Consider the following 22188-nt stretch of genomic DNA (forward strand, 5'->3'; position numbering starts at 1 on the left):
AGAGAGAAAGAAAGAGAGAGAGAGAGATAAGATGATTTATAGTATAAACAACAAGAGACAGAGTCAGAAATACAGGGCACATTGTGTATCCAAAGTCACCTTTATTTCAAATTACATACTAGGTCATCAAACTATGTGTATGTATAGTTTACAACTCAATTTAATACAACTTTATATTCTGAATGTGGAACAGAAATTTGTTATTTGGCTCCTATAGTGACAACAAGATAAGAACAACAGGAACAGCAACAGCAACAACAATAAAACAACAACAACATTAACATGCATGCAGACTGTACTGCCCAATTCTCACCTTTGCTTTTTTGCACATCTTGATATTTGTTCACATCTATGTGTCACTGATACTCAGAAACATCACAACCATAAGGTGACTGGGTGGCCGAGTGGTAACGCACTTGCGCTCGGAAGCGAGAGGTTGCGTGTTCGACCCTGGGTCAGGCCGCAATTTTCTCCACCCTTTCCTAACCTAGGTGGTGGGTTCAAGTGCTAGTCTTTCGGATGAGACGAAAAACCGAGGTCCCTTCGTGTACACTACATTGGGGTGTGCACGTTAAAGATCCCACGATTGACAAAAGGGTCTTTCCTGGCAAAATTGTATAGGCATAGATAAAAATGTCCACCAAATACCCGTTTGACTTGGAATAAAGGCCGTGAAAGGTGAATGCTCGCCTAATAGGCTACTGAGCTTTACTGGCCGATGTGAATGCGTTATATATTGTGTGTAAAAAATTTCTGTTTGTCTGTCTGTCTGTAAAAAATTCCATTTCAAACGGCAGAAATTAATATGTAAGCGCCTAGGGCTATATCTAGATTAGGCGCATAAAAATGATCACAATAATAATAATAATAATAATTTTACTTTTCAGGTAAAATGAGAACACTACAACCATTATACTTTAGTCCAATCAAAAACAAGGACAAAACCAACAATAAAAAGAACAACAAAAAGACAACAACAAAAGAACAAGAACACCAACAAGAACAACAACAAGCAAAGAATCCATCTTTAGAAAAAGACATTTACCTTTGTTATCGTGCGCAAAGAGAGTCGTCGTCTCTGAGTCTCAACAATCATATTAATCGCATTGCAAGTTTGTGTGCGTTCATATGTGTTTTCAACGTCCTAGGAGTACTTACTTCATTAGTTCTCATATATTGCTTCAATAAACGCACACATCGTGTATGTTCAAATATTATTTACATAAGAGATATGTTATTATAGGGAGAACGGTTAGGTACGAAACAGTAGCAACCCACAAACACGCAATTAAAAATCGGGGGAAGTGCAATTTTGGAAACATATCAGCACTTACAGCACAAACAGTTTCAGGAACTTTTACATAACTGTCTAGTCAGTTGTTTTCTTGCTTATTTTGATATGTGATATAGGCACGTTTAACAAGCGTACCCTGGCCTGGTCAGAGAGGACAACCCCCGACACACAACTTTGGGGAACTGTGGAAGACCTGCGTCGAACTTGCGAGTTCATACGATCAGCATCGTCGCGATATAACCTTCGTGGTTGAAAACGACGTTAAACACCAAATAAAGAAAGAAAGATACGATCAGCAGGCCTAAGATTATGAGGGTCACAACCGTAGAACGCCGAAGAAGAAGAAGAAGGCAGCTGGTTTGAGAAATTAATCAAAATAACATCGGTAAATGAGTGGTGACTTAACAAGCCAGTTTCAATAAACGGCACTAATTAGTGACGTCAACACGTTTGACACAATCATCTGGAAATATACTTCAGTAAAGTCATCATAAAAGCTGATTGACGTCATAGGGCGGCGTTAACTATACGTTTACACTCTTAAAAGTCATTATGTTCATGAGTCCTTTCAGCATCACACAATCATAAAGACAAAGACTCGCAAGTTTATATAAAGCCATGTCGAAAGTAACGAGAAGCACACATAGGATCTCATCGAGACACTGTAAAGTCATTAGAAGAAGTCACATCAAGCTGCACTTGTCAATTTTCGTCAGGGCAAACTTAGACATGCCTTCCTTAATTTTCTGGCCCACAGACTGGCCCACCTTCTCCAACTCTTCCTTCTGAGCCTCGTTCAGCTCCTCAGGGTTGTTCAGGATTTTCTTCTTCAGGGTGTCTTCCACCAGGCGCTGCTTCTCCACCAGGCTCATTCTGGGCTTGACAGGCACCTCGTAGGTGAAATGAGCATCGTCGTTGGTTCGGAGTTCTCTCACCAGTTGATCCTGCAGCTGATTCAGGACGTCTTCAATGTGAGCATCGCCGGACTTCCAGTGGCACACCAAGTCCTTGTGGATGAGATCTTCAGAGGCAGAATATTCTGGGACTTCTTGAGGGCTCTGGGGTGGTGTTGTGTTAGGAGCTTTTTGACCTATCTGCATCTGCACTTCTCCATGACTTCTGTCTCCTCCTCGTGCCTCTTTTATCTCGAAGCTGTTCCGTGATGACTGGATGGGGGTTCGCTGTCGGAACTCAGCCTCTGGTGGTGATTTGGGTTTTGGCTTGAAAAAATGCTGCAGTCTGGTCTTAACTCTTTTGTGCAAGTCGTGTACTTCTTGCTTGCTGTTGACTGCCTGCAGAGCTGCGTGCGAGAAGCCATCGTCGGCTGTTTCCATTCCCGCCTCATGCGGAGGCACTGGAATTCCTTGGCCAGAGTTCCGTTTCGGTGCTACTGGTTGCTTGGGGCGACTGTACTCTGCCTCTTCGCTGATGACTGGTATGGTCTGTCCCGTCCTTCCTCGGATTTCTTCCGTCACCATCTTTGACATGGTTTTTTCCACATTGTACGCGAAGCGGTGTCGGAAGCAGCCTCCGCCATTTTGAGCGACGACCTGTTTGACCATCTCCATTAGCTTGCCCACCATCAGGGCCTTCTCGTGCACGTCACCCTCATTGTTGAAAAGAAGGTAACGGTTGTCTGCCTCTTTCAGCACGCCTTGCAGATGTTTTGACCCTTCCAGCTGAAAAGTGAACGAATAACACAAAGCTTTCAGGAAAGAAAAGCTTCCTCTGTTATAAAAGGTATACCGGTTCTTGTACCTACCAACTGCTTTTACATGTCTACTACTTGTAACACACTTTGCAGATTCTTGACCTCTATGTTGTCAGCCTAACCAGATTAATCAACATACACGAAAGAAAGATGCAAGTGTTTGCATCGTCCTTTGTCTGTATAAAGCCATTTGTGTTTTTCAACTAGCCACCGTAATGCGTTCTCGTCAATCTTGTCATTTTAACCTGGGTCTCTTTATTCTGGCGGTTTTACAAAAAGACCTTTAATGAACAAACAAACAATCAAAGTTATGCCTTCGCTTACGGAGGCATTTAGTGTTTTTATCTTGTTCAGCATCTGAAGGCCCCAGGATTACCTAGCGTAGGTTGTATTTGTTTAATTTATTATTTTAGCTGCCATATATCAGTCAAAATGTTTGAAACTTGGGAAAGACATCAATCATATGAGTATTGAGTTTAAAAAAAAAGGTTGATGAAGCAATTGTGAAGAATATTGTCTAAACATGGTATTTTTAGTAAAACCAAACATGGAGTTGGTTTTTACACAATATTTTCACACACTCCCTTTCCACATTAGTTCTTTTTCTCTATGGTTGATGTGATTTGTTACCTGGATCCTTACAGACTGGCAAGTGGAAATATCCATTAGTCTATAAAATGTGATAAGTCAAACATTTATATAATATTAAATGTAAAAATAAATATCTGAAAGGAAAAACAATTGGGTTCTTTATTGATTTGTAGTCATTTTCTTCTGTAAGGATCTAGATAATTACAAGACCAAACAATAAAATAACAACAGTGTAAAAAGGAGCTCATTGATGTATTTTCAAAAATATTCTTCACTATTGCTTCAAATTTTTTTTATCAACAATATACCCATACAGCAAAAAACTATACTGTATGATTGATGTTTTGCCCAATTTTCACAAACAATAAAAAACAAGTCGCGTAAGGCGAAATTACTACATTTAGTCAAGCTGTGGAACGCACAGAATGAAACTGAACGCACTGCATTTTTTCACAATGACCGTAGTCCGCCGCTCGTGCAAAACGCAGTGAAACTGACGAGCCTGTTTAGCGCGGTAGTGGTTTCGCTGTGCTGCATAGCACGCTTTTCTGTACCTCTCTTCGTTTTAACTTTCTGAGCGTGTTTTTAATCCAAACATATCATATCTATATGTTTTTGGAATCAGGAACCGACAAGGAATAAGATGAAATTGTTTTTAAATCAAGTTCGGAAATTTTATTTTGATCATAATTTTTATATTTTTTTCATTTTCAGAGCTTGTTTTTAATCTGAATATAACATATTTATATGTTTTTGAAATCAGAAAATGATGAAAAATAAGATGAACGTAAATTTGGATCGATTTATAAAAAAAAGTTTAATTACAATTTTCAGATGTTTCATGACCAAAGTCATTAATTAATTTTTAAGCCACCAAGCTGAAATGCAATACCAAAGTCCGGCCTTTGTCGAAGATTGCTTCACAAAACTTTCAATCAATTTGATTGAAAAATGAGGGTGTGACACTGCCGCCTCAACTTTTACAAAAAGCCGGATATGACGTCATCAAAGACATTTATCGAAAAAATGAAAAAAACCGTCTGGGGATATCATACCCAGGAACTTTCATGTAAAATTTCATAAAGATCGGTCCAGTAGTTTACTCTGAATCGCTCTACACACACACACACACAGACACACATACACCACGACCCTCGTCTCGATTCCCCCTCTATGTTAAAACATTTAGTCAAAACTTGACTAAATGTAAAAAACCACACCCTCCACTAGGTAGTACTGGGGCTGTACATATACATAAACAATTTTGTTCTATAAAAAGGGCAATACCTGTTTTTCAAAGTCAACCTTGTTCTTGTCCAATACGTCTTTGCCAACAAAGATGACGATCATAAAGGAGGTCATCTTTTCCCCGAAGATTTCCTTCAGCATTTCAAACACCTGTATCGGACAAGATTACTGGAGCCATTAACACAAGTAAAAATACTGAGCATACCAAGATCATAATCTATTGATTAAATCAGTATAGCGTCACGCTCATAAGATAATTGCCTATGTCATTGTTTGATGTTTTGAGAAAAACGCAAACAACTTTCTTTGGTTTCTGAACAATCTGCCTATCTCATTTTAGTTATAAGTTGCAAAGTGCCTAGCTCGAGCTGTTAACACCGGATGAACGTGAGATAAAGAGCTGACAGCAACATTTTCAATCAGCAAAACTGCATAACAACCCACACAGAGCTTTTGCATGCCGTCGCATTATCAAAACAAATCTTCCGGTATTATAAAGAAAATGTGCCTTACTCAAGAAACGAGATCAGGAGTTTTGCTTACGTTACCGTGACAATGGTTTCCGCTGGTCTGAGAGTTTAGGGGGAAGGGGGGGGGGGTTTGTTGGCGTGAATTCTGGTTTTGAAATGAGCTATTTTTGATTATCGTAGTCGCTTTGTGTAGAAGTCCAAAAGGGATGCCTACTCTACACAAAGCATGAGAGTTACAGGCTGTTGGACACTCCTCGCGCCACCGGTTACCAGAAGATAGATTTGAATTCAGAAAAAAACAACTCATGGATTTCGTACTGATTTGCATGTATTCAAGTGTGTAGTTGTTAATCTTAGTACTTTATGTGTGTGTTGTTTGCACCAGATGCATATATTATGCATACTTTTGAGTTTTGGAATTTTACCATCGCTAACAACTTACTTACTTACTGCCTTTCACGCCTGGTGGCGTGTAGGGCAGCGACCATCGCTAACAAGTAGTCCTAATAAAATATTACTGCTCAACCCCTGAGCCATCGGGGATTTAGGCTAGACAGAAGCAGAGGGTGGAGTAATAGATACAATACCTTGACTTCTCCGTCCGTGAACCTGTCGGTGCCCTTCACGACATAGATGATGGCATGAGGACCAGGTGCCACACCGAACAGAGACTGTGTGATTCTCTCACGTATCAGCTCATCATCGCCATCGGTGTCACACAGACCTGGTGTATCAACCACCTGAAACATTCAATGAAATTCAATTTCTCGTGCTATAGTTCACGGATATACTGAAAACGCGAAATCGACAGCATTTATACCGATTTCGCGTCATCGGCCAAACGCCGTCCATTTCGTTATATCGGGAGCAATTTGCCAAATACATCGCCACATTTATAGCGCCGTACTGTATGGAAGCTCGCTTTCTCCAAAAAGCAAGAAAGCTACCCGAGGTTCATAAGTCTCACTAATCGTGCCAGCTGGTCTGCAAGAGCAACCCTCCCAACCCATCCAAGATCTCCTTTATTGACATCTTTGTCCTAAAGTAATTTTCATCAGCTGGACATATCTGTAATACCTAACCCCCTATGTTCATGTGTTAAAATAAATGATTATGTATTGGGCGTGAATTATTGTCAACGTTTAGTATGAACGGTGAGTTGATTGTGTTGATAAATAATAATCCGAATTATAAATAATCTTTGGCCACCTTCGTGCTGTTATGGTGTGCATTGCCAGGCGCTCGCTACGACCAAAAGCAACTGTGTCAGTAGCATTGACGGGAGGATCTAACGCTAATCATGAAAGAGCAATTACTGATTGCGGACGCATGGTGTTGACTGAATGTGTTGCTGGCCCCTGAAACCGCATCCCCCCCCCCCCCCCCCCCCCCCGTGTAGCCGTGGAGACCACAGAGTAAGTGTACCTTTCAAGCGAGTGACGTAACGACCGAGCAACCTTTAACTTCTCCATTCTCTTAATGCATTTCTCGCTTGTTAAACATTCAAACGGGTGCAACTTACTGTCAACACACGTCAACAGGAAGAATAGCTCAGGGGTTTGCTTGCTTAAAGTGTTTCATTATATGCGTGTAATAGGACTGTATCGAGTTGTATTTACCACAATGTTTTGTCCATGTCGTATTTTTTCTGCAAAGCCGCACACTTTCGTTTCGGAGTTTAATCCAACCTGTGATTTAAACACTTCCTCTCCAATAATCGTACTTCCGGTGGTGCTCTTTCCGGCTCCGGTCTTGCCAATCAGAATCATCCGCATTTGCTGTCCTGTATGCACAATCGTAAGTGATGTTTTTTTTTATGAGAAGTATCGAAATTGAAAGGAAACAGACCAGTCTCATGAGAAAAGGGAACCAAACGTGTGTGTACGAATATGCCAATGCAAAGGAAAAAGGGAAAGAAAGAAGTAGAAGAAGAGAGAAATGAACAAGTCGCGTAAGGCGAAAATACAACATTTAGTCAAGTAGCTGTCGAACTCACAGAATGAAACTGAGCGCAATGCAACGCAGCAAGACCGTATACTCGTAGCATCGTCAGTCCACCGCTCACGGCAAAGGTAGTGAAATTGACAAGAAGAGCGGGGTAGTAGTTGCGCTGAGAGGATAGCGCGCTTTTCTGTACCTCTCTTCGTTTTAACTTTCTGAGCGTGTTTTTAATCCAAACATATCATGTCTATATGTTTTTGGAATCAGGAACCGACAAGGAATAAGATGAACGTGTTTTTAAATTGATTTTGAACATTTAATTTTCATATTAATTTTTATTTATTTAATTTTCAGAGCTTGTTTTTAATCCAAATATAACATATTGATATGTTTTTGGAATCAGCAAATGATGGAAAATAAGATGAATGTAATTTTGGATCGTTTTATAAAATTTTTTTTTTTTTACAATTTTCAAATTTTTAATGACCAAAGTCATTAACTAATTTTTAAGCCACCAAGCTGAAATGCAATACCGAAGTCCGGGCTTTGTCGAACATTACTGGACACAAATTTCAACCAATTTGGTTGAAAAATGAGGGAGTGACAGTGCCGCCTCAACTTTCACGAAAAGCCGGATATGACGTCATCAAAGACATTTATCAAAAAAAATGAAAAGAACGTATGGGGATATCATACCCAGAAACTCTCATGTCAAATTTCATAAAGATCGGACCAGTAGTTTAGTCTGAATCGCTCTACACACACACACAGACAGACAGACAGACAGACACACACACACACACACACACACACACACACACACACACACATACACCACGACCCTCGTCTCGATTCCCCCCTCTACGTTAAAACATTTAGTCAAAACTTGACTAAATGTAAATATGGCAGGGAAACAGGAAACACGCCCTACAAATAACATGTACATGTAAACAAATAAATTAATGGCAATAAATATATAACGATCTCGCCATCAATAAAGTAGCGCAGCACCACCAGCACCAGCCGCACCACCACAACCGGAACCACTACCACCACCACCAATAACAGCAACAACGTCGTCAACGAATAAAACAGCAACAACAACAACACCAACAACAAGAATACCACCATCAGTAACAACAACGAAATCCCCAACTACAACAACAACAACAACATAAGCAGCAATAGCACATCACAACCAACAACAACCATATTTACAATAGCAAAAAACAGCAGCAGCAGAACGTTAATGCTTTCTCCAACAAACCGACCAGGGAGGGCTTGTGAGCTGTCTCTGTCCTCCATTACCATAGCTTGCTCTGCAACAGTCGAAATATAAATTCTAGTCATGCAACTGCTAGGAATAATCTCCCGCCACATAACCCTTCAATCAACTACCGTCACCCCTCCGTCCACCCTACCCGCTCTTGTCCCCGCTTGCTCCACCCTTTTTTTCTATTTCTCTTTTCACCTGTTTGCGTGTTTGTCAGCCTAGCAAAATCGTCGTACCCGTATTCTCAAAAATAGACGGTCGAGTGGTAGAATGTTAGAATTTAATTCAACAGGTTTTGGGGAAAGGCTTTGCATGTGCACGTACGCTCAAGTGAACATACACGACCGAATGATGGGGTGTAAGAATTGATATGAATTGATGTATACAAAAAAGCATGTTTGTTTTCTTTTGTTTCCATTTTGTATTTTATTTTGCTTCAAATTTAGTTCTAATTCTGAGGAAGGTTAGTCACAACGACTCTTTTTTTCCCAAGAAGACATTTTCATTTTCAGAGTTGGATAAAAACCTTTATGTCTCGACATGTATAATTTCTCTCTCTCTCGACTGTACACAGAGATAAGAACAGCCTCGCTTTCACCTAGATCCTGCCTAAAAACAATGTTCAGACCTCATGTTCAGACCCGGCGTAATAATACCGAAAGGACTAATTTTTAGCGGTCAAGTTCAGTCGTCCGCATACTCGAAAGTGAAAAAAAGATGAAACGTTTTGCTACAGTATCGGAGGATGAACTGTCGAAGAAGAAAAAGAATCTCGTGTATGGCATTCCGTTTGTCAAATAATTATTTGGATACTTTTTCATGTTTTTTTCACCAGTTTTAGCTAAATAATCATTATTTAGAAGCTCATGTGCTAAATAAGTAATTGTTTATAAACAATGTAAAACAATTCTAAATAATTTTTTGTTTACGTAAACAATTCATTATTTACCTAAACAATTCATTGTTTACGTAAATAATTCATTGTTTACGTAAATAATGATTTATTTACGTAAACAATATATTATTTAGACTTATATTACATTGTTTATAAACAATCAGCAATGTTGCTAAATAAATCATTATTTACGTAAACAATGAATTATTTACGTGAACAATGAATTGTTTAGCCAACACATTTTCCATTATTTAGGGTTTTTTAGGATTCGCTTCTGAACTAAGTTTTATGTCTTTCAGTGATTACTATAATTGAATACAAGGTCTCTCCACACACTCTTATCTTAAAATAGCTGTTGTTTGGATATTATTTTGTTTATTTTACAAGCCGAAATTGCTGTACGAAAATAACTGATCTCAAACACAGTCAAAGGTCAAGGTCAATTAAGGTTTTTCCCTGCCGGGAGTGTTTAGTGTTTGCATTTTCTTGCTTGAAGTTGTTGAAACACAGTTTTTTCCCCTTATGTTCTCTGTTCTGTTTATGTCCCAACAACATGCCTGTCTTTCCATTTCTCTTCCTTTAATCGTTTCATTTCAAAGAGAAAAGTAAAAACATATTCGAAACTACGGAGAAATTTCGCGTCACGAAGCTCTGACGCGTTCCGAGAAGAATCTGGAGTGACTTCCCTTGCCTCAGGCAAAACATTGTCGAAAGCAAGATGGAGAAACAGCGACCGGGTGAGAAGCGAAAATATTCTGAGTGATTGTTACCAGAGGAGAGGCGGCGATACCACCAGAAGATTTTGGAGATTGACGGGAATGATACGTATGACATTCCAACCAGGTGCTGGTCAGCAAATCCGGACGATTTGCCAGAGCTGAGTTACATCAACGTCGTAAATTATTTTGTGCTTGGCAAGAGTGCATACACATGTGTGAGCAGCTGAAAGCTTACAAAAGTTTGGATTCCTACCGACTTTTTGTCTCTGGCTGGGTGAGGGATGTCAAGTGCTACAGACCTGATGGCTGTCAGAACTCTGTCATTTCTGCAAAGGTAAGAATGTGCTTTCAGTTTATAATGAATGAACGTGAGTGTTCTCTATCTTGTGTTGCAGATTTCACAAGTTGCAGTTCAGGACTCAGAAATATTGTGTTGAGGCTTTGTCTTTGATATATATTCTTCGCTTCAGTTTGTATTCTGGACTACGACAAAAGCTGCAGCTGTGACTGTCATGGGTTAGGCTGTGTGGAGGTGAAATGTCCCTTCACCTTCAATATATTTATATTTTCAAATACTGAAATAGCTTGCAAAATATTATATTTATATTAATTATAATGAGCTTCATGTTCATATTCAGTTAAAAATATGTTGTTTACTTTTCATTGTTAAGGTTATTGTAAAGCACATTATGTGCGTCTTAGAGTTATATTCATTCGATTGACCTAGCTGAATGCTGATTTGTGCGACCTTCAATTTATGTTTCAGGTTCTTCATTCACAACGCCTTAATGAACCAACACTTTCTCCTTGGATCATCGCCACTTCTGATGGCAACATACTGTCAGCACACTGTACCTGCATGGCCGGAGTTGGAGAAACCTGCACACACGCCCCTTCACCTTCAAGGAGTCAGCTGTTGAGTGTGCTGTGGCAGACCGCCATTTCTGTTTGGAATCTAACAGTGAGGGGGTGCTTTGTCTGCGCAAAGACCACCCATACTTTAGTCAAGTACAGTGCCAGATTTTTATGACCAATTCCTCCTACTGCGATTTCATGGTGTGGACAACTGTGGATAAAGTTATTGTCCGAGTATTGCATGACTGTGATTTTTGGGCAATGTGTGTGGAGAAAGCTTTAAAAGTGTTCAGACTCGCAGTTCTTCCAGAGCTAGTTGGAAACTGGCTGGACAGAGAAGCTGAGCCTCTACAAGCAGTGGATGTGAACCAGGAGCAGCTGCAAACACCAGCCGTGAAATGCAGCAAGAAACAGTGACAATGCCAGACTCGCTTGCTCATGTGTGGGAAAACAAACATGTATGATTGTACACACAGAAAGTGGCAGTAGTAAAGTTGTAGAGAGGGAGAGAAAAGAGAGCATGTCATGTTTTAAATCACAGTTCACACTCACAAAGAAGTCATTAATGGTTCCATTCTTGTTTCATTTTATTCTTAAAATAAAATCATGCACAGATGTAGGCATACATTTTGATTTCAGATCACCGACCACAATACAAAATCAGGTGCTACAAGTATAAATTATAATGCATACAGGGCCTTATGTTGTGGTTGTTTTACGTCCACTGCTGTGAATAACAAAGAATCATGAGCAGTTTGATTATCAACTTATTCAGCCAGGTATATGTTCATTCTCCTTGTTCAATGTTTCCAGTGACACAGATTGACTGCTTGATTTAGGGAACAAATAAGAGTGTGTGGTCCAGCGTAGTTCTACCCACCGCGGGTTAGGGGGAAGAATTTACCCGATGCTCCCCAGCATGTCGTAAGAGGCGACTAACGGATTCTGTTTCTCCTTTTACCCTTGTTAAGTGTTTCTTGTATAGAATATAGTCAATGTTTGTAAAGATTTTAGTCAAGCAGTATGTAAGAAATGTTAAGTCCTTTGTACTGGAAACTTGCATTCTTCCAGTAAGGTCATATATTGTACTACGTTGCAAGCCCCTGGAGCAATTTTTTGATTAGTGCTTTTGTGAACAAGAAACAATTAACAAATGGCTCTATCCCATCCCCCCCCCCCCCCATTTCCCCGTCGCGATATAACCTTCGTGGTTGAAAACGACGTTAAACACCAAAGAAAGAAAGAAAGCGTACTTCTGCATCAGTACAGTCAAGTAATACAGTGTTTCAATTGGCAGTGGAACTGAAAGTTAGTTTCTATTATCAACTAGTTCTGTTTTGATGACAACAAAATTACACACTTATATCTGCAAAAAAAGCGCACAGGTCTATTTATCATAATGAATAGTTAATGACACATGCCCACAGTATATGTTATTTCAATTTTGAACATTTAGTGAAAGTGTTCTTCTCTTCACTTTGGCTTCATACCTGCAATACTGGTAGTGGTACGTTCAGTGTTGCTTGCAGTTGCATGTTATTGGTAGTTTAAATGTGTGCTCGCATTTCAAGTGTATGCCATTTAATTTTGCAATGCTCCTTATCTTGTTTCCTGTGTAGAGCTATTTTGAGGTTAATCAGCTCAACCTTTGTCAGTTGTGTCAATACATGTCACATTTATGCAAAATGATTTTAAAGTGTATGTTAATGTGGTGTGTGTGTGTGTGTGTGTGTGTGTGTGTGTGTGTGTGTGTGTGTGTGTGTGTGTGTGTGTGTGTGTGTGTGTGTGTGATAGAAAGAGTGAAATCGGCTCTTGAATTGGAAGGAAATAGCAGCAGGTCAGATCATATACACATATTCAAATTCAAGATTCCATCCAGTGAAAACATAACAGAAAAACTGTTGCTACTGCTCATGTGAGACACTTGAATCAGAATCAGATACAATACACCACAGTTTAATTAACACATTCTTTAAACAATGCCTTCATCTTCAAATTCAAGATTTCATCCAGTGAAAACATAATAACAGAAAGACTATTGCTACTGCTCATGTGAGACACCTGAATCAGAATCAGAAAAAATACACCACAGTTTAATTAACATATTCTCTAAACAATGCCTTCAGTTCACTAGGCTGTGTTTATGCAGCGTCACAGCAAGAATCACATGATACCAGTACAGTGAAACCCGGCTATATTGAAGTAGGCTATAATTATTAAAATCCCGGCTATATTGAAGAATTGTTCAGGTCCCGGCTGAAGCTCTACTTTTTCTTTGTTAAAAAATGTTGGCTACATTGAAGTCGGCTATATTAAAATCCCGGCTATATTGAAACAAAAATTTAGCCCACGGGACGTTTTTACCTGGCTATATTAAATGTTTGCTCCAAAGATTTGTTTAACTTTTTATTTTTAAGAACATTGACTGCGCGGGCGCCGAATGATATGACACGCCTCTGTCAGCGCAATCAGTTGAAGGGGAGAGGCCAGTTCAGCATCAACTTTTGAGTCAGGAGGTCTCTGATAACAATTACAGTCTAACAATGCCGCGGGCCTCTGACAGCTACGCCATGTAGTCTTGTGGTGCGTAGATCTCCACGACTTAATTTCTCTTGTTCATGCGAGTAGTCAGTTTCCCTTTGTACACTAGCAAAAAATGGCTGCAAAACAAACAAGTCGCGTAAGGCGAAATAACATTTAGTCAAGCTGTCGAACTCACAGAATGAAACTGAACGCACTGCATTTTTTTCACAATGACCGTAGTCCGCCGCTCGTACAAAAGGCAGTGAAATTAACGAGCATGTTTAGTGCGGTAGAGGTTTTGCTGTGCTGCAAAGCACGCTTTTCTGTACCTCTCTTCGCTTTAACTTTCTGAGCGTGTTTTTAATCCAAACATATCATATCTATATGTTTTTGGAATCAGGAACCGACAAGGAATAAGATGAAATTGTTTTTAAATCGATTTCAGAAATTTATTTTTAATCTTATTTTTTATTTGTTTTATTTTTAGAGCTTGTTTTTAATCCGAATATAACATATTTATATGTTTTTGGAATCAGACAATGATGAAGACTAAGATAAACGTAAATTTGGATCATTTTATAAAAACATAATTTTCATTGCAATTTTCGAATTTTTAATGACCAAAGTCATTAATTAATTTTTAAGCCTCCAAGCTGAAATGCAATACCAAAGTCCGGCCTTTGTTGAAGACTGCTTGACCAAATTTTGAATCAATTTGATTGGAAAATGAGGGTGTGACAGTGCCGCCTCAACTTTTACAAAAAGCCGGATATGACGTCATCAAAGACATTTATCAAAAAAATTTAAAAAAACGTCCGGGGATATCATACCCAGGAACTCTCATGTCAAATTTCATAAAGATCGGTCCAGTAGTTCACTCTGAATCGCTCTACACACACACACACACGCACAGACAGACAGACACACACACACATACACAACGACCCTCGTCTCGATTCCCCCTCTATGTTAAAACATTTAGTAAAAACTTGACTAAATGTAAAAAGGGTGAGTCTGACAATTAAAAGAAAAATCGAGCTTATTCAGAAGCTGAAAACTGGCTGCAAAAAAAGAAAGGAAGTAGCTGAGGAATATGGAATGTGTGTTTGTGTGTGTAAGGGAGGGGGTGGGGGGGCGTGCGTGTGTGTCCGTGTGTGTGTGTGCAGAAAAAAGCAAGGAGGCTCGAAGAACAACAGCCAACAGGTGAAAGATTAATGGGAATATATCTCACATCAAACGCAATGTGTGGACACGGAAATGAGACCGTATAGTGAAAAAAAAGTTCGGTTATATTGAATTTCTGAAGGAACAAGGAGGGAAATTCAATATAACCGAGAATTGCCAATATTGAAGTTTCGGCTATTTTGAAGGTCTTCCCGGGTCCCGTGCCGTAGCCGGGTTTCACTGTACAAACATTGACAAGCCCAGATGATACAGTGACTATTTTGTCCAGTTTTACCACTTCTTCCCCTTCCATTGCAAACAAAAGATCAGTCGGAATATCAGAGTTCAGAATTTTGTACTTTCCACAAAGAATACCGATAACTCGCTTAACATGAATTCTCAGATTAGCTAGTTTGCGTGTTGACTCTCGATAACTCGCTCAACATGAATTCTCAGATTAGCTAGTTTGCGTGTTGACTCTATCTCGTAAGCTGTAAGCTGACTCTTCCCTCTTGTAAAGGCAGGGATTTTCACTTACAAGTGCACCTCTCATAGCCACTAGTTCATTAATGTCAACTCCCCTGTCAGCCAAAATGACATCATTTTGTACAATATTGTCTAGATACCCACTATTTGCAGTGATGTGCTTGTCACTTGTTCGCCCACCCCACCCTTTAGAAATAAAAGAAATATATGGCCTTGAGGTGTAATTGATATTATGTATTTAATTGTATTGTTGTGCTTGTAGTTTGACCAGGTGAGTGCACTAGCATCAACACTGGAGGGTCTCTCAATGAATATTTCAAAACAGTCAATAAGGGACACTACTCTGTTCCATGGATAGGGAAGGAACTGTGGCGGTAGACTTGTCTTTATGCTTCGCCTGTCTGGCCAGAAAACAAGTGGCTGCAGTCTGTGGTACATGATATGCACAGTCTCGTGAAAAAACTTTGCTGGCAGTTGTTCTTGACACAGTAAAGATGTATGCCAGGTGTTGCAGGGGTGTGTTAAGGCGTATATATATATGCATGAATGTGAGCATGAGAGCTTGAAACTGTGTCAGTGCTCTGCGCGAGTGTGTTGGCAAATGCGGTGCAAGAAAATCAGGTGTGCACGTTGTTCAATGAGGCATATCTGAAAGCTGCCAAGATGAGCACAGCCATCAGTGGGTTCAGATCCTGCGGCATATGGCCATGATCCAGAGAGGTGTTTGACAGCAGCGAGTTTCATGCGTCAGCCGATGGGTCGCCCAGGGTATTTGCAATTCCAAGTTCACAGGGTCTTTCACCGTCTCACCCACCACCGCCTCCAAGTACAGACTGCCAGATCGCCGCCACTTCAATCACTGGCTACAGAATCAGAGGTGTCTCCACCACAATCAGTTTCTAAATACTCAACATCGCTGCCGTCGCCACTGTCAGCACGACCACCGGTTGCAAGAACCACATTATTGCAACCATCACAATCGCAGCCATTCAGATCACCTGTTTCTGAATACATGTTTTCAGAATCAACGCAGCCCTTGGTATCACCACGACCAGATGTTGCAACCTCATCACCATCGGCTTCAGAACAACAACCATGGTCACCTCGGGCAACTACTGACGGACCATCATCTTCTCAGCCTGTCCCTGTCCGCTTCGGCGTCCCACAAGGATCTGTCCTCGGCCCTGTCCTTTTCACCCTGTACACCCAACCCCTCTCCCTGGTCATCGAACGCCACGGCCTGAACTACAACTCCTTTGCCGATGACACGCAGCTCCAGAACAGCGCCAAGCCGGAGGACGTTGACGATCTCCTTGGATCCATCTCCAGTTGTTTCACTGACATCAAGGACTGGATGACTGAGAACAAGCTGAAGCTGAACAGTGAGAAGACGGAGGCACTTCTCGTTGGAACACGACAGAAGATTGCTTCCCTCACTGTGACCGACCTCCAGCTGGATGACGCGACTGTTCCATTCTCCCCTGCTGTCAAGAGCCTTGGCGTCTTTCTCGACTCCACTCTCTCCATGCAGACACACATCTCCTTCATCATCAAGACCTGCTTTTTCCACCTACGACGCATCGCCTCCATCCGTCGCTACCTCACCCACGACGCCTGTGTCAATCTGGTTGTCTCCCTCATCTTCAGTCGTCTGGACTACTGCAACTCCCTTCTGGCTGGCCTCCCCGCCTCATCCATTCATGGCCTACAACGAGTCCAGAACGCCGCTGCCAGGCTGACGTTGAGGAAGACGAAGCGAGACCACATCACCCCCCTACTTCGCTCCTTGCACTGGCTCCCTGTCAACACCCGAATCTCCTACAAACTGTCCACTCTGGTCTACAAGTGTCTCAACGACTCTGCTCCCGAGTACCTTCAATCCTCCCTGGACCTGTACACCCAGCCCTCCGACCGTCCCCTTCGTTCTGCTGTTGACCCTCTCCGCCTCCACATCCCTCGCTCGAAACTCGCATCTGCTGGTCAGCGTGCATTTCCCTCCGCGGGCCCCTCCGTCTGGAACTCCCTGCCGCTTGAGCTTCGCCAGAGCCCCTCTCTTGACGCGTTAAAGAGTAGGTTGAAGACTCAGTTCTTCCCGTAGCTGGCTGCGACTCTCGACGTGATGTGTTGTGCCCCAAAAGACATTCTTGTGCTGTGCTCTGTGAGAGGTGTTTTCTTTGTGCTTAATATTATTTTGTTTGGACCTAGCTATTGATGTGTACATTGTTGTTAAACAGTTGTTTGTTTACCAGGGTTTGCTAGTGTGTGATAGGGTTCGTGTCCGTCTGAAGATGTTAGTTTCTTTGTTAGTCCTGTGTTGACAACTCTTCGACAAGCGCTTAGAACTGTACCCACGGAATACGCGCTATATAAGCTTCATATTGATTGATTGATTGATCACGACCATCAGGGACGGATGCTTCATCAGGTGTACCCTTTCCTTCAACATTTGAAATAAACATCGGCGTTGCTTATTCAGAAGCATTGTTGTCGCCACTGATCCAGTCCTGCAAACTTGCCAGCGATTGAACGGCCAGCCTGTTGATCCAGTACTTTGACTGAAAGAACAAGCGGCAGCTGATAGCTTGCGAAGTCAGCTGATGCTTCACATTTGGGACCAGATTGATGAACACGCTGAGGATATGGTGGAGGATGCTTTGAACGCAGACATGCCTCGTCATATTCGTTTCCTAACACTGCACAATAGAGTATTCGCAATGGCAGCTCCAACAGCAATGGTTGGGGAGTTTGAAATATCCCAAACATCAAAAATGCTGGAAAGGCCGATCATCATCCTTGATAGGAGAGGGAGTACACTGAAGTATGGGAGTGGATTTGCACATGCCTCTCCGGTGCAGGGTTTCATTTAATAGTGCGCCCTGCGCCATTGGCGCATTAAATCTGAAAATGTCTCATCACAATTCCATTCAGTGCGTCAAAGGGCGCATTAAGATTACATACCAGTGCGCAACCAAATGTACACTTTACATCGGATTACACACACACACACACACACACACACACACACACACACACACACACACACACACACACACACACACACACACACACACACACACACACACACACACACACACACACACACACACACACACACAGATAGCACGATATAGCGGCTTATTCTCAGATGGCACCATATTGCACCATTTTGCATCTTTGGTCAAAACGCGTATGTACAGGCCTCTTAAGCGCTTCTTACCTTCAACTATGTCCCATCAGAATTTGGTTGTGGGGGACAAATGTCCCATTGCCCTTTTCTCCCAAATTAAACCCTCCCGGTGTATTTGATCTACACCGTCGCGATATAACCTTGAACGGTTGAAAACGACGTTGAACACCAAATAAAGAAAGAATTTGATCTACACCGCGTTCGGTGACAACGCTGGACATTATGATTGTGTCCTTCCACCTCAAGGTTCTACCGTTGAGCTTTCCAATCCATCGTCAAAAAACGTCAGAAAGACCGTAGAACATCCGCAGAAGAGCTCATTGCAAGCCCCTACAAACGTAAGCTGGAAGAAAAAACGTACCAGAGAAAAAAGAATGCCACCAGGATGACCATTCCGAAGAACAGCAGGAAGAGAACAACAAAGAAAACCGCAGAAAACACGAGGCAAGCAGAAACTGAAACTGAGGGGAATTGGCACTGCAACCTGTGTGGCGAGTGGAGCCTGGAGGACATGATCTGCTGCAGGAGCTGCAAAAGATGGGCACACACTGCTTGTACAGGGACAACCCGATCATATTATGTTTGTGACTTTTGTTGTTAGCTTTTCTTTTTTTACTTCTGTTGCATGCCGGTTGCTTTTACCCTTCTTTATTTTCCTTTTCTCTCTCTCATTTTCTGTTCGTTTACATTTTTTTTAAATTTACAGGCGGGGGTCTTCACTGATTGCTGTTGGCACTTTAACTTTTATCAATGCACAACGACCTTATGTGAGAGATGCTTTTGTTGACCATTCTTCTTGATTTTCACATGATTTGTCATGGCATGTGCACTAGTGATGGTATCATGATACTGTGTATATGTGTGTGTGTGTGTGCGTGTGTCCGTGTGAGTTTTTGTGTGTGTGTGTGTGTGGGGGGGGGTCGTCTTGACTCTTATGCTAGACTTGATAACAAAACTCTACTCTTGATTCGTGAAGTGTGTCACCACTTATCCCACTTCACATCCTGGTATGTTTAACAGAGAGAGAGAGAGAGAGAGAGAGAGAGAGAGAGAGAGAGAGAGAGAGAGAGAGAGAGAGAGAGAGAGAGAGAGAGAGAGAGAGAGAGAGAGAGAGAGAGAGAGAGAGAGAGATTCTGAGTTTGTGTGCGTTGTCAGCTGACCTACGCTGGCTTGCCATGTCTCGCGAAGGGCTTAACGATTTTGATTTAACTGCAGCGTTCGCCTATAAGAAGTGTTCTATTCTATATTCATTTCTGCTTGTCTGCCATGGAGTTGTCCAGGAATGACAGCAGATTGATGTTAACAATGCTGAATCCACTTCCTTTTTACCCGATTATTACCCCCTTCCCCTCAACCCCCCCCCCCCCGACCAGTCCACGGCAGTAAATCTAAACTTTATCTCGCATCAATCTCTCGGCGCCGCTCAGTGCAGGATGTGCCTGCTTTCCTAACCTGCACCGGTATCATGTTTTGTTTGGTTTTAGGATACATGGGATAGGTTTACCTTCAGAGCCTTTCCTATGAAGGAGGGCTTATCGTGTGGCCACTGTTTACCAAAGGGATAATCACTCACGTTACCCCCCCCCCCCCCCATACACTAACAATTATAATAATAACAGTTATAACAACATCAACACGGACCAGAAGCAGAAGCAACAGTCCAAGCACAAGTGTAAGTGTTTGCACCACTTTCATCTGTCATTGTCTGTTAATCTGTTAATCTGTCATTTGTTAAAGTCGGTGACGAGCCCCACATACGGACCAATTTTGTTTCATAATAATAACTAGCTTGTTTTATCGCGAAGAAGTTTCATTTTGAGTTTGGTTATTGTTCTGTTTTTAGTTAATTGTTGAGCCTAAAACGGCACTCAGCAAAAACTGAATAAAGAAATCACGAATGGTCCACATTATGAACCTGGGCGCCTAATATGGACCAGTAAAGAGGCCATTGCAAATCACTGTCAAAAGCTAACTATAGTTCACAATAATCTGGTAAAACTCAGTGTGCGATTCAGAATAATTCCAATATAAATCAGATTTATTTGTTTCAGTATGACGGGAACATTATTTTAACTAGAAGATAATTTATATGTAAAGGGAATTTAAATACATTTGATACGAACGTTCATTGTGTTTAAGAGACGATGGGATAGTATGAAATCACTCTATCCTAAGCAGCAGCAGCACCACCACCACCAACACCACGAGCACGACCAACATTCTTCAGCAACATCAACAAAAATACCAACATGCGAAGCAAGAACAGAAGCACTAGCACCAGCACAAACAGCAGCAAGAACAAGAACAACAACGACATCGGCGGCAGCAGCAACAGCAAAACAGTAATGACATTATAAGTGATCGTTAAGTGCAATTTCGTTCAACAAACATACCAGGAAAAGCTTGTGAGTTGCCTGTGTCCTCCATTGCTATGTGTTGACCTGCAACAGTCGACGACACAATGCATGCAAATAACACTCTCCCCATTCTCCCAATACTTATCCCGGATGAAAAGAATACAGGGAGGATGACGGTGGGGGGGGGGGGGGGGTGTCGTTAGGGGTAGCCCCCGGTACGTCCCGACCGCCTCTTCTAGTCATCCCTGATCTTCTCACACATTGCACACACACCATTCTCCCAATACTTATCCCGGATGAAAAGAATACAGGGAGGATGACGGTGGGGGGGGGGGGGGGGGTGTGTCGTTAGGGGTAGCCCACGGTACGTCCCGACCGCCTCTTCTAGTCATGCCTGATCTTCTCACACATTGCATGCACACACCCCATTCTCCCAATACTTATCCCGGATGAAAAGAATACAGGGAGGATGACGGTGGGGGTGGGGGTGTCGTTAGGGGTAGCCCCCGGTACGTCCCGACCGCCTCTTCTAGTCATCCCTGATCTTCTCACACATTGCATGCACACACCCCATTCTCCCAATACTTATCCCGGATGAAAAGAATACAGGGAGGATGACGGTGGGGGTGGGGGTGTCGTTAGGGGTAGCCCCCGGTACGTCCCGACCGCCTCTTCTAGTCATCCCTGATCTTCTCACACATTGCATGCACACACCCCATTCTCCCAATACTTATCCCGGATGAAAAGAATACAGGGAGGATGACGGTGGGGGTGGGGGTGTCGTTAGGGGTAGCCCCCGGTACGTCCCGACCGCCTCTTCTAGTCATCCCTGATCTTCTCACACATTGCATGCACACACCCCATTCTACCAATACTTATCCCGGATGAAAAGAATACAGGGAGGATGACGGTGGGGGTGGGGGTGTCGTTAGGGGTAGCCCCCGGTACGTCCCGACCGCCTCTTCTAGTCATCCCTGATCTTCTCACACATTGCATGCACACACCCCATTCTCCCAATACTTATCCCGGATGAAAAGAATACAGGGAGGATGACGGTGGGGGTGGGGGTGTCGTTAGTGGTAGCCCCCGGTACGTCCCGACCGCCTCTTCTAGTCATCCCTGATCTTCTCACACATTGCATGCACACACCCCATTCTCCCAATACTTATCCCGGATGAAAAGAATACAGGGAGGATGACGGTGGGGGTGGGGGTGTCGTTAGGGGTAGCCCCCGGTACGTCCCGACCGCCTCTTCTAGTCATCCCTGATCTTCTCACACATTGCATGCACACACCCCATTCTCCCAATACTTATCCCGGATGAAAAGAATACAGGGAGGATGACGGTGGGGGTGGGGGTGGGGGGGGGGTGTCGTTAGTGGTAGCCCCCGGTACGTCCCGACCGCCTCTTCTAGTCATCCCTGATCTTCTCACACATTGCATGCACACACCCCATTCTCCCAATACTTATCCCG

At 42.3% G+C, this 22188-nt stretch overlaps 1 protein-coding gene and 1 long non-coding RNA gene across 2 annotated transcripts in view; both read right to left on the reverse strand.

The window, feature by feature from the left end:
• Positions 1–81: 81 nt before the first annotated feature.
• On the reverse strand, positions 82–20829 carry LOC138961999 (uncharacterized). The gene is made up of 6 exons (XM_070333694.1): positions 20751–20829; positions 8527–8574; positions 6934–7097; positions 5902–6054; positions 4884–4994; positions 82–2973 (listed from the first exon to the last, which is right to left on the reverse strand). Exons 1-6 carry the CDS (start codon positions 20782–20784, stop codon positions 1978–1980), a joined length of 1506 nt encoding a protein of 501 aa, XP_070189795.1. The 5' UTR covers positions 20785–20829; the 3' UTR covers positions 82–1977.
• LOC138962000 (uncharacterized) overlaps positions 82–22188 on the reverse strand; it is a 231751-nt gene continuing 209644 nt past the window's right edge. Inside the window, exon 2 of the long non-coding RNA XR_011454369.1 lies at positions 82–1045. This is a non-coding gene — a long non-coding RNA (uncharacterized lncRNA). The remainder of the gene's footprint in view (positions 1046–22188) is intronic.

This window comes from Littorina saxatilis, linkage group LG3 (genome assembly GCF_037325665.1).
Source record: "Littorina saxatilis isolate snail1 linkage group LG3, US_GU_Lsax_2.0, whole genome shotgun sequence".
Classification (NCBI taxonomy): domain Eukaryota; kingdom Metazoa; phylum Mollusca; class Gastropoda; order Littorinimorpha; family Littorinidae; genus Littorina; species Littorina saxatilis.

Excerpts from the sequence above, each read along its gene's own strand:
- LOC138961999 (XM_070333694.1), bottom strand. The coding sequence starts at position 20,784 with ATGGAGGACACAGGCAACTCACAAGCTTTTCCTG. Across the intron at positions 6,055-6,933 it reads GACATGGACAAAACATTGTG|GTGGTTGATACACCAGGTCT; the intron begins GTAAATACAACT and ends TGAATGTTTCAG. Across the intron at positions 2,974-4,883 it reads AGGTTGACTTTGAAAAACAG|CTGGAAGGGTCAAAACATCT; the intron begins GTATTGCCCTTT and ends TTCACTTTTCAG.